The 14,224-nt window shown below is 38.3% G+C and overlaps 1 protein-coding gene across 1 annotated transcript in view; it reads left to right on the top strand.

Moving 5' to 3' along the window:
• Nucleotides 1-14,224, top strand: part of SI (sucrase-isomaltase) — a 169,651-nt gene that overhangs the window by 103,946 nt on the left and 51,481 nt on the right. The window contains exons 37-40 of the mRNA XM_061637223.1: nt 6,463-6,596; nt 10,134-10,168; nt 10,260-10,376; nt 13,009-13,157. Of these exons, the coding sequence (XP_061493207.1) occupies nt 6,463-6,596; nt 10,134-10,168; nt 10,260-10,376; nt 13,009-13,157 (435 nt within the window). The remainder of the gene's footprint in view (nt 1-6,462; nt 6,597-10,133; nt 10,169-10,259; nt 10,377-13,008; nt 13,158-14,224) is intronic.

Below are 14,224 nucleotides of genomic sequence, written 5' to 3'. Positions count from 1 at the left end.
GAATTCTTTGAGAGTGTCAACAAGCATATAGATAGAGGTGATCCAGTGGACATAGTGTACTAAGACGTTCAAAAAGCGTTTGACAAGGTACCTCACCAAAGGCTTCTGAGGAAGCTTAACAGTCATGGAATAAGAGGAGAGGTCCTCTTGTGGATAAGGAATTGGTTAAGAAGCAGAAAGCAGAGAGTAGGAATAAACGGACAGTTCTCCCAATGGAGGGCTGTAGAAAGTGGAGTCCCTCAAGGATCGGTATTGGGACCTGTACTTTTCAACTTGTTCATTAATGACCTAGAATTAGGAGTGAGCAGTGAAGTGGCCAAGTTTGCTGACGACACTAAATTGTTCAGGGTTGTTAAAACAAAAAGGGATTGCGAAGAGCTCCAAAAAGACCTCTCCAAACTGAGTGAATGGGCGGAAAAATGGCAAATGCAATTCAATATAAACAAGTGTAAAATTATGCATATTGGAGCAAAAAATCTGAATTTCACATATACGCTCATGGGGTCTGAACTGGCGGTGACCGACCAGGAGAGAGACCTCGGGGTTGTAGTGGACAGCACGATGAAAATGTCGACCCAGTGTGCGGCAGCTGTGAAAAAGGCAAATTCCATGCTAGGGATAATTAGGAAAGGTATTGAAAATAAAACAGCCGATATCATAATGCCGTTGTATAAATCTATGGTGCGGCCGCATTTGGAATACTGTGTACAGTTCTGGTCGCCTCATGTCAAAAAGGATATTCTAGAGTTGGAAAAGGTTCAGAAGAGGGCAACCAGAATGATCAAGGGGATGGAGCGACTCCCTTACGAGGAAAGGTGGCAGCATTTGGGGCTTTTTAGTTTAGAGAAAAGGCGGGTCAGAGGAGACATGATAGAAGTGTATAAAATTATGCATGGCATTGAGAAAGTGGATAGAGAAAAGTTCTTCTCCCTCCCTCATAATACTAGAACTCGTGGACATTCAAAGAAGCTGAATGTTGGAAGATTCAGGACAGACAAAAGGAAGTACTTCTTTACTCAGCGCATAGTTAAACTATGGAATTTGCTCCCACAAGATGCAGTAATGGCCACCAGCTTGGATGGCTTTAAAAGAAGATTAGACAAATTCATGGAGGACAGGGCTATCAATGGCTACTAGCCATGATGGCTGTGCTGTGCCACCCTAGTCAGAGGCAGCATGCTTCTGAAAACCAGTTGCCGGAAGCCTCAGGAGGAGTGTTCTTGCACTCGGGTCCTGCTTGCGGGCTTCCCCCAGGCACCTGGTTGGCCACTGTGAGAACAGGATGCTGGACTAGATGGGCCACTGGCCTGATCCAGCAGGCTCTTCTTATGTTCTTATGTTCACTTTCTTCTGCAGAGAAGAAATTATTAAGCCCATTATTGCTTTAAAAGTGTTTAAAGGTTTTGTTCAAAATATACAGATTTGTGAAGAAATTATTTATCTACTAACATGGCTGAAATGAGGGAGTCTAGTTAGTTTCATTTTCACTTTTGCTATTATCAAACTGTTCCTCCATTTTTCATTGACCTTTCAAGTGAACCCTCAACATTTCACCTGCTTGTCCTCCAACTGTTATAATATAAAATAATAATAATAAAATTTTATTTTTAGGCCGCCTATCTGGCTGAATGAACAGCCACTCTAGGCGGCGTACATAATTAAATTTAAAATACACATAAAATACATAAAAATACAATTATAACATATTCAGTTACCCCCATCTGTACACTATAAAACTAAAATTAACTTGGGATTCTATATGCCCGCTGAAATAGCCATGTTTTTCGTCCTTGGCGGAAACCTACCAAGGAAGGGACATGGCGTAGATCGTATGGCAGAGAGTTCCAGAGGGTGGGGGCCACAACCGAGAATGCCCTCTCTCTGGTCCGCACCAGTCTAGCTGTTTTAACTGGTGGGACTGAGAAAATGGATGTTCAACTCCATCTGTCCATGCAACAGAGGGCCAGAGTGTTGGACTAAGATTGGGAGACCCCGGTTCAAGTGCCCACTCAGCTATGAAGCTCTGGAAACTGCAGCTCTTTGAGGGTTCTCCTACCAACTCTCAGCAGTCTTAATAAACTCCAGTTCCTATGATACTTTTGGGAAAGCCGTGATTGCTTAAGTGGAATGATACTGCTTGGAATGCATAGTGCAGATGGTCATTTGTCTAAGCTGTATTCACTCAGGTCAAGGAGCTTTACAGACCGGTTTCAAGCAATTGTGAACCATTTGGAAGGAAAAACTGTTTTCTGAAATGGTTTGCATTCTGTTATCTGAAATAAAGAAGTTCGTTTATGAATTCCATGCTTGCTAGCTTAATTTAATGTTCAGGACATCATGAAAACACTTGCTTTTAGTTTTCAATTTGTTTAGCTATTGATTCAATAGGCCTCTATCACAGAACATGAAGTTTTGAGCCTAGAAATCAAAACTCACAACAGTTCCCTGCAGTTGCCAACATCTGGCAAGCCTACCCAGACATATAGATGCTGATGTGTTTTAATCTTTTTAGTCTACTGTTGTTTTTAAAATGTTTTAAATTTAACCATCAATATTGCATGTTACCTATATACATTAAATATTTTTTAAAACCATGATGTTTAAACATGCAGTATATGAGCCTGCATTCTCAGGCAATATAGTCCTCACTTCACAAACGTCCCCTCCTTTGATGCTGACAATAGTTTTTGGACTTCTGTTTGAAATAGGAATGCTTGAGGAAGTTTGGGGTTGTATTCAGCTAAGTCCTACCCAAAGTAGACCAACTGAAATTAATGAACCTAAGTTAGTCATATCTATTAACTTCAGAAGGTCTACCCTGAGTTGGTGCTACAGTAACACTGATCACCATGGAGAAGAAAATGGCAGGGGGTAACTGTTGGATGTTGTATCTGGCACAAGCAGGATGCCCAGGACGCAGAACAGTATAGTGACAGGCTAGATGCCAGTTGAAGCAATGAGCCGGACAAGCAATAAGTTTTAAGAGTTACTTTACTGACAATATATCACAGCTCTCTCTGTACAAACTCCTCGACCCCCACTGCTTTTCCCCACAGCTTTTCCCCACAGCTTTTCCCCACACCAGACTGGCTGCTCTGCCCAGTCTTATAGATAAGGCCAGCTGCAAGAGCCACGGTTGCCTGGTAACATGTCCTTGGAAAGTGCACGTCCACTGAGCTTCTTGGCCTTGCAACTCTGCTGTGGAAAAATACATTCAGGCACTCTATCTTTGCCAACACTCCCCACCTATTTTTCCATAGCATAAACCTTTATCATTTACATTACATTGAACCCCATTCCATTGAGTTTTGACACAGCCATAATGTTGCATTCAATGTCAGGAATCAACAGCACATCTGTCATTATCGTATTAAAACCTGCTAATTTCACTGTACCCCTACTTTTAATCAGTTTCTTAGATCCATCAGCCATTATCACATAATCCTCTACGTTACAATATGTATGAAACATGGATTTATCTTTGATTATACTATTTGTAGCCCCACTGTCAATTGCCCATAAATCATCACAGTTATTTCCCTGCTCATTGTTAATACATTGCTTATTCTTACTAGCATATATCACCTGTACACACGGTTTTCTTCCTCTTTCTCTTCTTCTTGCTTCACAATTCCCTTGAAGATGTTGTTTGGAACCACAAAAGTAACATGCTTTTTGTCCATACAGTCTCTCTTGTGCTGCTTTGTTGTTCAGCTTTCCTAAGTTGTGTTTAGACTCAGTCCTTTCTTGCTTTGCCATTTCTTGCCTTCTTTGAAATTCTTGTAAAAGTTTTCCTTCTATATAATCTATATTGAGATTTGCATCGTCCATTGCTTCCAAAGAGCTCACCAGACTATCATAACTTGAATCTAGTGAAGCTAATGTGATATACACTTTTTGCATTTGAGAATGTTCAATTTCACGTTCTGACAACTCAGTAAACAGTCTGTTTATTTCCAACAAATGCTCTGACATGGTTGTATCTCCAGATAAGCGCATCTGATAAATCTTCTGGCAAGATATATTTTAGAACTGGCAGTCTTTTTCACATGAATATTTCTTAAAGTTTCCCAGGTTTCCTTAGCTGTTGTTGCATCATGCACGTGCAGTAATTGAGAATCATCAATAGCAAGAACAATTAACGCCTTTGCCCTCTCATCCAGCCTTCTCCAATCTGCTGGAATAGGCACCCCAGCGGGTGGGTCTTCTGCGATAGCTTTCCACAGGTCTTCTTTCACTAGAAAAGCCTGCATTCTCTGTTTCCAAGTGCCATAATTTTTCCCTGTCAGTTTTTCCAGGGGAATCCCGGCCGATAACGTAACAGACATACTTTCACTTTACACAGTTCACCGCCTTTGTAATTAGAGCTTCTCACCTCTGTCCTTCAGTCAGGTTTTTTTCCCACGGCTCTCTCACAGCTTTCAGCTCAGCTTTCGGTTTCTCCGTCTCTCTGCTGTTTTACTCGCTGGTCCGCAGTTCTGGCTTTTCTCTGCCGCTTTTCTGCAATCCTCAGCACCAGGTAATCCTCAGCACCAGGTAACCATCAGCACCAGGTAACCATCCTCTGCTACCACTTGTTGGATGTTGTATCTGGCGCAAGCAGGATGCCCAGGACGCAGAACAGTATAGTGACAGGCTAGATGCCAGTTGAAGCAATGAGCCGGACAAGCAATAAGTTTTAAGAGTTACTTTACTGACAATATATCACAGCTCTCTCTGTACAAACTCCTCGACCCCCACTGCTTTTCCCCACAGCTTTTCCCCACAGCTTTTCCCCACACCAGACTGGCTGCTCTGCCCAGTCTTATAAATAAGGCCAGCTGCAAGAGCCACGGTTGCCTGGTAACATGTCCTTGGAAAGTGCACGTCCACTGAGCTTCTTGGCCTTGCAACTCTGCTGTGGAAAAATACATTCAGGCACTCTATCTTTGCCAACAGTAACGACCAAAGATTTGACCAGTAACCTGTCACTATGCTTATTAAAAATGTAGATGATCAGATCATACCAAAGAAGTTTCACATCCAGGTATCACATGCACTAATATTAGCTAGGAATCTATTTGCAAAGACCTGGATCGAGTACCAATATGATTGACTACCACCCTTGATCTTGTTGGTCACTTTAAGAACAGAAAGCTAGCTTAGATGGGCCTTTGGTGTGACCCAACAGGGCTGTCCTTATGTTTACACTTGCCTGAAAGCTGCACTGCACCTTGCAGTAGTTTCAACATATCAATGCATATTATGATTGAAAATGTGCAGTTAAATGTTTTGAGATAACATATGGATTGAAATATGTCTCAAGAGAAAATACACATCTAACAAGCAAAAAAAGAATTACATTAAAAAATAAAATACATATTTTGAGTAGGGATGTGTGAATTTGTCTATATCTAGTCCATGTCACTTTTGCATGTGACAACCCACAAGTCTGTTCTGTTCCATTTCTGCAGTGTGTGGGTTTTTAAAAACAAATCAGAACAAAACACCACATTTAATTACATTTTTCACCAATGTATTTTCACATATTTTCTTCCAAAATATGCTATTCTAAATGTGTATGCATTTTAAAAACTTTTTTTTTACTTTTTTTTAACTGAGAATGGATCAAAAATTTTGGTAAGTGCAAAAGCCAGTTGATAACACAGTTTTGATCCACACATTAATCTTCAAAGGTCCATTTGTATGAAAGTTTGCAGAGTTCAAATTCCTCAAGCATCTCTGGTTTCGACAGGATTTTTCTTTTTTAAAAAACATGCAGATTAATGAGGAAGCAAAACACTACAAATAAAAACATGTAGCTTCAATGAGGAATGGAAAGATTTGTCAATTTCTGTTTCTCATTTTTCCGATCTTAAATTTGGTTCTCCACATTTCTGCAGCAATGTGCAATTTTTTTCATAAAAGATCCACATGAAAATTCTTCAGCATTTTAGTGCGAGTTTCCATGGGAATGATGTATCTCACATTTAATCACAGGCATGCATCCATGGAGAGATCACCATGAAGCCCAATGGAGCCTTCCTCCAGTCGTACTCTCTTCAGTGTTTGGGAATGATTTCACCGCAACATACACTTCTTTCCCCATTCAGCCTTCCCACTGATGAAGAATTTACATTAAGAAATTTCCCACCAGAAATTGAGGATATAGATCAAGGGTTGATCTTGATCTGCAGGTTTTTAGATTTTTTTTAAGGGCTAACCCTCCACAGCCCCAAATTTCTACAGCATCAACTGATAATAATTGTACATGCTTAAAAAATATGCAGTAGCTTGGAGAAAATATCCCAATCTAGGTCCAACCAGCAACCAACAGATTCCATGTGGCAATCTTAACCTTGTGCATTAGCTCTGAAATAAAGGATTTGAACAGATGCCTTTTTATTATATTCTGGTTCTAAATATTTACATTTGATTTTTTTTTCTGCCTCAGTTTACTTCTGGTTTTATTTCCAATCTTAGTGCTTTACACAGTGTCACTGGGGAACGTGGCATTGTCATTTCTCGTTCAACATATCCATCAAGTGGCAAATGGGCAGGGCATTGGCTAGGCGACAATGTCTCAAAGTGGGATCAACTTTACAAATCTATAATTGGTAAGTGAAAGTTAAATTGTTCATAATCTATATGTTTTATGTTAAGTATCATAGCTCCTGCAAGTTGTACTTCTTTTAAGGAAGAGGCTTTCCTTTATATTAATATTATAAAGTTGTTGTTCATGAGATTCAGTATCCCATTTTGTGACAAAATATATAGATATATAGATTCAACATTATACAATAAAATTAAACACTGGCAAATTTATTATTGTTATTATTTCCATTTATATATATATATATATTTTTTACAATAATTTTTATTCAAATTTTCATAAAACATAGAAAACAAAATCATAAAACAAAGACAAAAAACAAAACAAAACAAAAATGATTAAACAAAAAAAATAAAATGTTGACTTCCCATTTGTCACATATCAAATCAGTTATAGGTCTACAATATATAACAATCCTGTCTCTTAAATCATATTATAAAATCACTTTCCTCCAGTAGTTATCTTAATTAATCATCAAATCTCATAAACATTACTTTATTCTTTCCACAAAAAGTCAAAGAGAGGTTTCAATTCTTTAAGAAATATATCTATCAATTTTTCTCCAAATAAACATGTCGATTAATCCATCTCGTTAATAATTATAATAATCTTATTGTCATAACCATAGTCCAAATAAACATTTCGATTAATCCATCTCATCAGAATCTGTTAGGTCCAATAATTTCAATAGCCATTATTCCATTATCCCTATTAGTTCCATCTTCCATCTTCAATAGTCCTGTTAAGTCCAGTAATTTCAGTGTCCAATCTTCCATTATCAGTATTCCATAATAATCTTGCTGTTGTAGCCATAATCATATAATAAGAGTCTGATGGGAATTTCCTCTATCCCAAATATTTTCTTGCCATCCATTCTGAATAAGTTGCTGAAATACTGTTGTAAAGTCATATCTGTGTTCTTCTTTTTTACAAAATGCACTGGCTCATCTCTTGAGAGTTTTTCCATTGTCACATGGCTGCAGTTAATTCCATAGATTTTCTCTATATCAAGCTCCATCACATCATTCCAGTCCAGAAGATTATCCAAGCCATTGATAACTTTATCTCTAATATCTTCATTAATTTCTTCAGAGATAACGTTAAATTCCAAACAGTAGATTTTATTTCTAAAATCCATAAACTCCAGATCTTTTTCCAATTCCACATTTGTTCCAATCTCCAGGGCTTGTATCTTCCCTTTATTTTTTCTTTTCTCATCTCTGATCTCATTCTCCTCTCTCACAGGATCCCCTATTTCTTTAAACTCCTGCGTCATTTTGTTCAGTTCAATTTTCAGCTCCTTACTGCCCTGTCGCAGGGTTTGTTTCGTTATCTCAATCTCATCCATTATTTTCTGAAACATAATTACTTCCAGATTCTCAGCCACTTTCTTGATTGCCATTTTTTTAAAACCACGAAAACAGAGCAAAACAAAAATAAAGAAGAACCACTTCTTATTTCAGCAACAATTGGGTTAATATTCCAGGTTTGATGACATCACAGTATAAACAGAGCAGCCTGCTTATCTCTCTATGTTCAAGAATGCAAAACAAATTTAGTTCCCAGCATCAAAACAGTTAGTGGCGTCGTGAAGAAGCAGATTCGTCAAAATAAAATAAACCAAAAAGAGAATAGTCCCAGACAATATAATGTTCCTCAGAATAGAAATCAGGAATAGAAATCCCTCTTCTGTTTATATCTTTAGAATGCACTTCCAAGATAGCTTTTTGCGACAGAAACAGAGATAAGCTGTTAATTTCGTGAATAACAGAGAAGAGTTATAGCTCACCCAGAAGTTGTCCAAAGCCGACCAATCTGACAAATCTCCTTTTGTTGCAACAATTTAAACCAAGTAAAAAAAATAATAGAAAGAAGGGTGCTTGCCTGTTAGTCCGTTCTCTCTTTAAAGAAAAGATAAACGTATCGCATTAAACAGATAGAGCTTGTTCGGAAGTCCATCCGGCATTGTTGGCTGGACCTTATCTCATAAATTAATGAGATCCAGTCCTCCCAACAAAAACAGGCTTTTGAGGTTGATCTCTACGTTTCTCCCTGCCCGGGAGAAATTTCATCAGTCAAAAAAAATGTTCTGACATTTATATCTGAATAAGCTTCTTTTGAGGCGGGAGCCCGTCCCAAAAGCAGGCACAAGCGAAGTCACCCTTCCCGGAAGTCCTATTATTTCCATTTATAGATCGCTTACTATCTAAAAGATCTCAAACCGGTTTACAATAGAATAGACAAGGTACAAGAAGGAAACATATTTAATTTACAAAGCAAAATACATAAACAATATCAATATACATATACACATTCATAAACAAAGTATAAAAGTCAGAATTCACCAAGGGAAGCCTGTAAGCCACCCTTCCCGCTCTATGAAAGTGTCAGAAAACTGAAATTATGTTGACCATGGAGGAGGGCAACAAGCAGGTAAAAGGTTATTGCTCCCCTGGTGCGGCTTGCCGCCATTTCTCTTGCCTCTCCTTCCTCTGGGGGGGGGGGCAATGGGAATGCTCACCGGCTGCGAGGCTCTGGGACTCAAATTGACAGGGTTAAGAAAGAAAAGCCATATAAAACACTAATCAAGAGTACTTGGTCTTATAGAGTATTTGGCCATTGTTGCTGCTCTTGAAACTAAAGAAATATTTCTGACAACCACAATAGATTCATGCTAGTCCCCTAAAAATGTGTATCATTACACTGAGCAACATTTACAAAGTATATGCAAAGCCTAAGTAGGTTTTCAAAGCTGTTTTGTTTTAGTAAGACCAGTTGTACATCCTTGGGAGAGGCTAGGAGTCACCACTGAAAAGGCCTTATCTATGGATGGAATTTTCTGAAAATCTTGATGTAGAGCTTATCCACTTCATTTTTTTCTAATTCCCATCTTGCTCCTTCATCTCAATGAAAAGTGAGCTCCCTCCCCTTCTGCCACAAATACAAACAATCCCCACATATTATATGCATTATTATATGAGTAATATTATATGCATTTTATATGTGATATACACTCAAGGTACCCTAAGTAACCAGCTCATAATCAGATACATACAACAATGCATATAACTGTATCGAAATATGTATGCGGTAATATAAAATTAAATCATATAAAATTATTCTGCAGAAATATCATGCAGCATGGGGCTTGACTCTTTATATATATACATATAATATATTCTGCATATTATTTTGAATATAATGAGCATTTAAGAAATAGATTGGGTCAGAACCACCAAATTCCATGTATAAATCCATTTACAATGGATTCCTCCTCCACCCCTAGCCTTCTCTCTCCTTCTTGTCAATTGAACTTATCTTAATGATGGGCAAACAAGCAGGACTCCCAAAGCCAGTCTAAAAACCTTTTGTCTGCAGAGACTTTTATCTTTATCACTGAGCCATGCCCCATCCATCCATAATAATGCAGCTTAAAGGGTTGTATGTATGTGACTGAATAGTACTCAAATCAAATGTACTACAAGTGACTATTACAATGATGGGAAAAACATTTGATAAACTTATAATTTTTCTCTTGCAGGTATGATGGAGTTCAGCCTTTTTGGAATATCCTATGTAAGTCTGAGTCATCACCTAACAATTTAAACTATTGTTCTAAATTTGAAACATTATGTCATTAATACTTAATTATTTTTAATATGTTCAGACTGGAGCAGATATCTGTGGCTTCAATGATAATACAGATTATGAAATGTGTGTTCGCTGGATGGAGCTGGGTGCTTTTTATCCATATTCCAGGAATCACAATGGCATAGGATTTGTGGTAGGTTTAGCTATGCATTGTTTAATTACTTGCTTTTACTTACATTGTGAAAATCTGCCACTTTTTCTGTTCCCTCATCTAAAACACTGCTTGCTTACTGAAGTCTTCTCTTCCTGCATATTCTTGTGGATTATTACTACTACTACTACTACTAGTAGTAGTAGTAGTAGTAGTAGTAGTAGTAGTAGTAATTCACATGCTTCTTAATGCCCAGATGGCTTTTAAGCACTTTATTAATTACAAAGCATAATAATTAAATACATCATAATTAAAATACATAATGAAACAATTTCATTAAAACATTAAAATATAAATTACCATGATTAAAACATGCACTCAAACAATCATATTAAAACAGCACTGCAAACAACAACAACAACAAAAGAGACTCTGGCCAAGAGATCAAGCAGATTTCTGTGTAAACAGGTGTATCTTCAAAAGCCAGCAAAATGCCAATACAGATGGGACCTGTTGGATTTCAGCAAGGAGTGCATTCTACAACACCTGGTCACCACCGCTGACCAGATCTTTGCTGCCAAGCATGTCCACCATCCAGTCCGCATGATGCCTCTCTTCACATTATTACACTGGCTTTCTTTCCCCTTTTGTATCTGACACAAAAGTGACTGTGATTGGCATCTTATCAACAACTGCATTTCTTGAATATTTAAAGGAAACACAGTTCCCCAAAGCAGTGAAACAGAGCAAACTTAGAAATGTATTGTATAAATTGGGTTAACAATATAACTGGGGAAAATAAATTAAATAGGAAAATAGTACTTTTCCAGATTAGCAAAGGAAAGTCTATTTTTATGGCATATTTCTAAAGGATTACGCTTCCTTAAAAAAAAAAAACAGTGCTTTATCTTGCACCAGCACACCTTTCAATAGGTCTTTTAAAGCCTTTAAAAATTTAGATTCAGGGTTATCGTGTTGCTTCCAGTCTATCCAAATTTGCCAAGGTATTGTTCCTTTCATTTAATAAAGATTGAAAGGACTGCCTGACAGCACTCATTAGAACTCCTTTTTCCTTTCTAAAAGTCCTGAGCTGTGCCCTGCAGGAAAAAAGGCAAATAGAAGAGAATGTGTCACCATGCTGCAGAGCAGACTGGGAAATTCTCTCTGCTGCAGAGCAGACTGGGAAATTCTCTCTCTCTCTCTCTCTCTCTCTCTCTCTCTCACACACACACACACACACACACACACACACACACAGAGAGAGAGAGAGAGAGAGAGAGATTTGTGAAACTGTGTCAAGGTGAATAATTATACTGGGAATGGGAGTACCAGCACTTTCCTCCTTATTTCCTTTGTGTGTGTGTGTGTGCTTTCTGTTCTGCAGAAGATCACTTTGGACCAAGCTCTCATTTGCTCTTTAAAACAGTGCTACCTCAAGTATTCTGCCCAGACTTTTAAATATTTTTTTTGGGGGGGGGATTGGTGAGCTGTAAGAATTTTTTAGGGGGTAGCTTACTGCTGAAGATTAGGTGCCAGAGGGATGTTCCTTCCTTCCCCACGAGAAAGCTTTGCTTCTGCTTCAATCTATGGTGGAAAAACCTTCATTGGCATGTCTAGTTTTCTTTCTGGTTTGGCACACAATGGCACAATGCAGCCATATATACAAACACCTGTTTTGCAGGGAACAAATGGCCTCTGTGTAAGTGTATAGGGAATATTTGACTCAGCAGTACTTGAAAAAAGCACACACGTGGCTGACATAAACAATGACATTGGGGCAGATAAAAAGGAGAATGGTTCAAAGGAGTAACACCACAAGAGCCTTGTAAGACATCCTATGAAGAGAGAGACCATGTTTAGCCTCAGGTTCCCTAATGTTTCAACAGAGTTTAACTCACTTATTTATTTAATTTATTACATTTATGCATCACTTCGTATAAAACACTTCAGCAATTTAACAATAGAAAGCATGTTCACACTCATGTTCACGTATTCATATTTATATATTTTATGTTATTGTAATTACATTTGTATCCCACCGTTCCTCCAAGGAGCTCAAGGTGGAATATTTGATTCTCTCCCTCCATTCTATCCTCACAACAACCCTGGGAGGTAGGTTAGGCTGAGACCTGGTGACTGGTCAAGGCCATCGAGTGAGCTCCAAGACTGAGTTGGGCTTTGAAATCTTGACTTCATACAACATGCTAGCCATTGTCCCACAATGGATCTCGTGTACCATGCTAGCTTTCTCTTCCTGAGTGCAGCATCAAGTGCTGACGTGCCAGTGTGAATGAGCCATCACAGATCTAACACCATCAAATATTTTATTTCAAATGCAGTGTTTTTCAGTGAAGCCAACCAAGTCACAGCTTCAGCTTCAAATAATCCTGTTGAGAAAAATCAAGTTATTTCCAGACATTGAGTAAATCAACCTCTGTTGACCATCATAGGGTACCTTCGTTGTATGGTTCCATGTATAGACGGACCATGGGTCCATATATAGAGGACCATCCCCAGCATATACTGATCTAAACTAGAGTTTAAAATATTCAGAGAACTGAAAGATACCAGTATATGTCTCCCTAAACAATATGTGTGGGTCTATATGAGACATGTATGAATAGTGGGGCAAGTTTCTGTTGGTCTAACTACTATATTGATTTGTCTTTTGTAGAGGCAAGATCCTGTATCCTTTAATCAGACTTTTGAAGAAATATCCAGGAATCTGCTCAATACCAGATATACTTTGCTCCCCTTTCTGTACACACTCATGTATGAGGCCCATGCTCATGGTAGCACAGTTATACGTCCTTTACTTCATGAGTAAGTATTAAATATTCTACTAGGTTCATTTGAAATATAAGTTTATTAAACAATATTCTGTTTGCACAAAACAGTCCTGCTCATCAATGCTAACAGATTTACTCTTGTTTAAAAATGTTAGAAGCAAGACTAAATATATACACAAACTTGTAGTGTGATTCACAGCACGGCCTGCCTCATTAATAGTGTTTCAGTTCTTTTTGTTTATTATTATTTTTTAACTATAACTGTTTTTAGAATGATTCTTTTTTAAAAAAAGAATCATGCTTTCTTGATGTGTTTTCCATCCTCTTCCTTCGAGAGGAAAAGTGGGATATAAATGCTAATGCTCATATTAACAATGCTAATCATCATCATCATAATAACAAGAACAATAGGAGTTGCTGGGAATTACAAGTGGGGAGAGTGCTGCTGTGCTCAGGTTCTGCTTGTGGGTTTCCCATGGGCATTTGGTTGGCCCCTGTGAAAACAGATGCTGGACTAGATGGGTCACTTGCCTGTTCCACCAGGCTCTTCTTATATCCTTATAATAAATATAACAAATATATTCAGAGTGTTCTGAGCTTAGCTTACCGGCAGAAACAGAACATCCATGTAGAAATGTTTAGGGGCTCTTTTATCATATTGGGAAAAATCCATTTGTTGGCATCACCCCCATACCCACCAGTATGGTGGGTGTCTAGAAATGTAGATTCAACTGTTGACATATCCTTCAACAATTGGATCACTCTGCTCAGATATTCCAGAGCCAAAAGTATATCTGTTGGTTTTTTTCAATACTCTGAAAAGATTTCAGTACTCTGAGGGGACTGGAAACAAAGCCCTATGAGGAGAGACTGAAAGAACTGGGCATGTTAGCCTTGAGAACAGAAGACTGAGGGGAGGGTGGTAGCACTCTTCAAGTATTTGGCAGGGTACCACACAGAGGAGGACCAGGATCTCTTCTCGATCATCCCAGAGCGCAGAACACAGAATAATGGGCTCAAGTTAGAGGAAGCCAGATTTCAGCTAAACATCAGGAAAAACTTCCTAACTGTTAGAGCCATACAACAATGGAACCAATTACC

Source organism: Rhineura floridana, chromosome 7 (assembly GCF_030035675.1).
Source record: "Rhineura floridana isolate rRhiFlo1 chromosome 7, rRhiFlo1.hap2, whole genome shotgun sequence".
NCBI lineage: Eukaryota > Metazoa > Chordata > Lepidosauria > Squamata > Rhineuridae > Rhineura > Rhineura floridana.
This window is presented reverse-complemented; position numbering and strand designations above follow the sequence as displayed.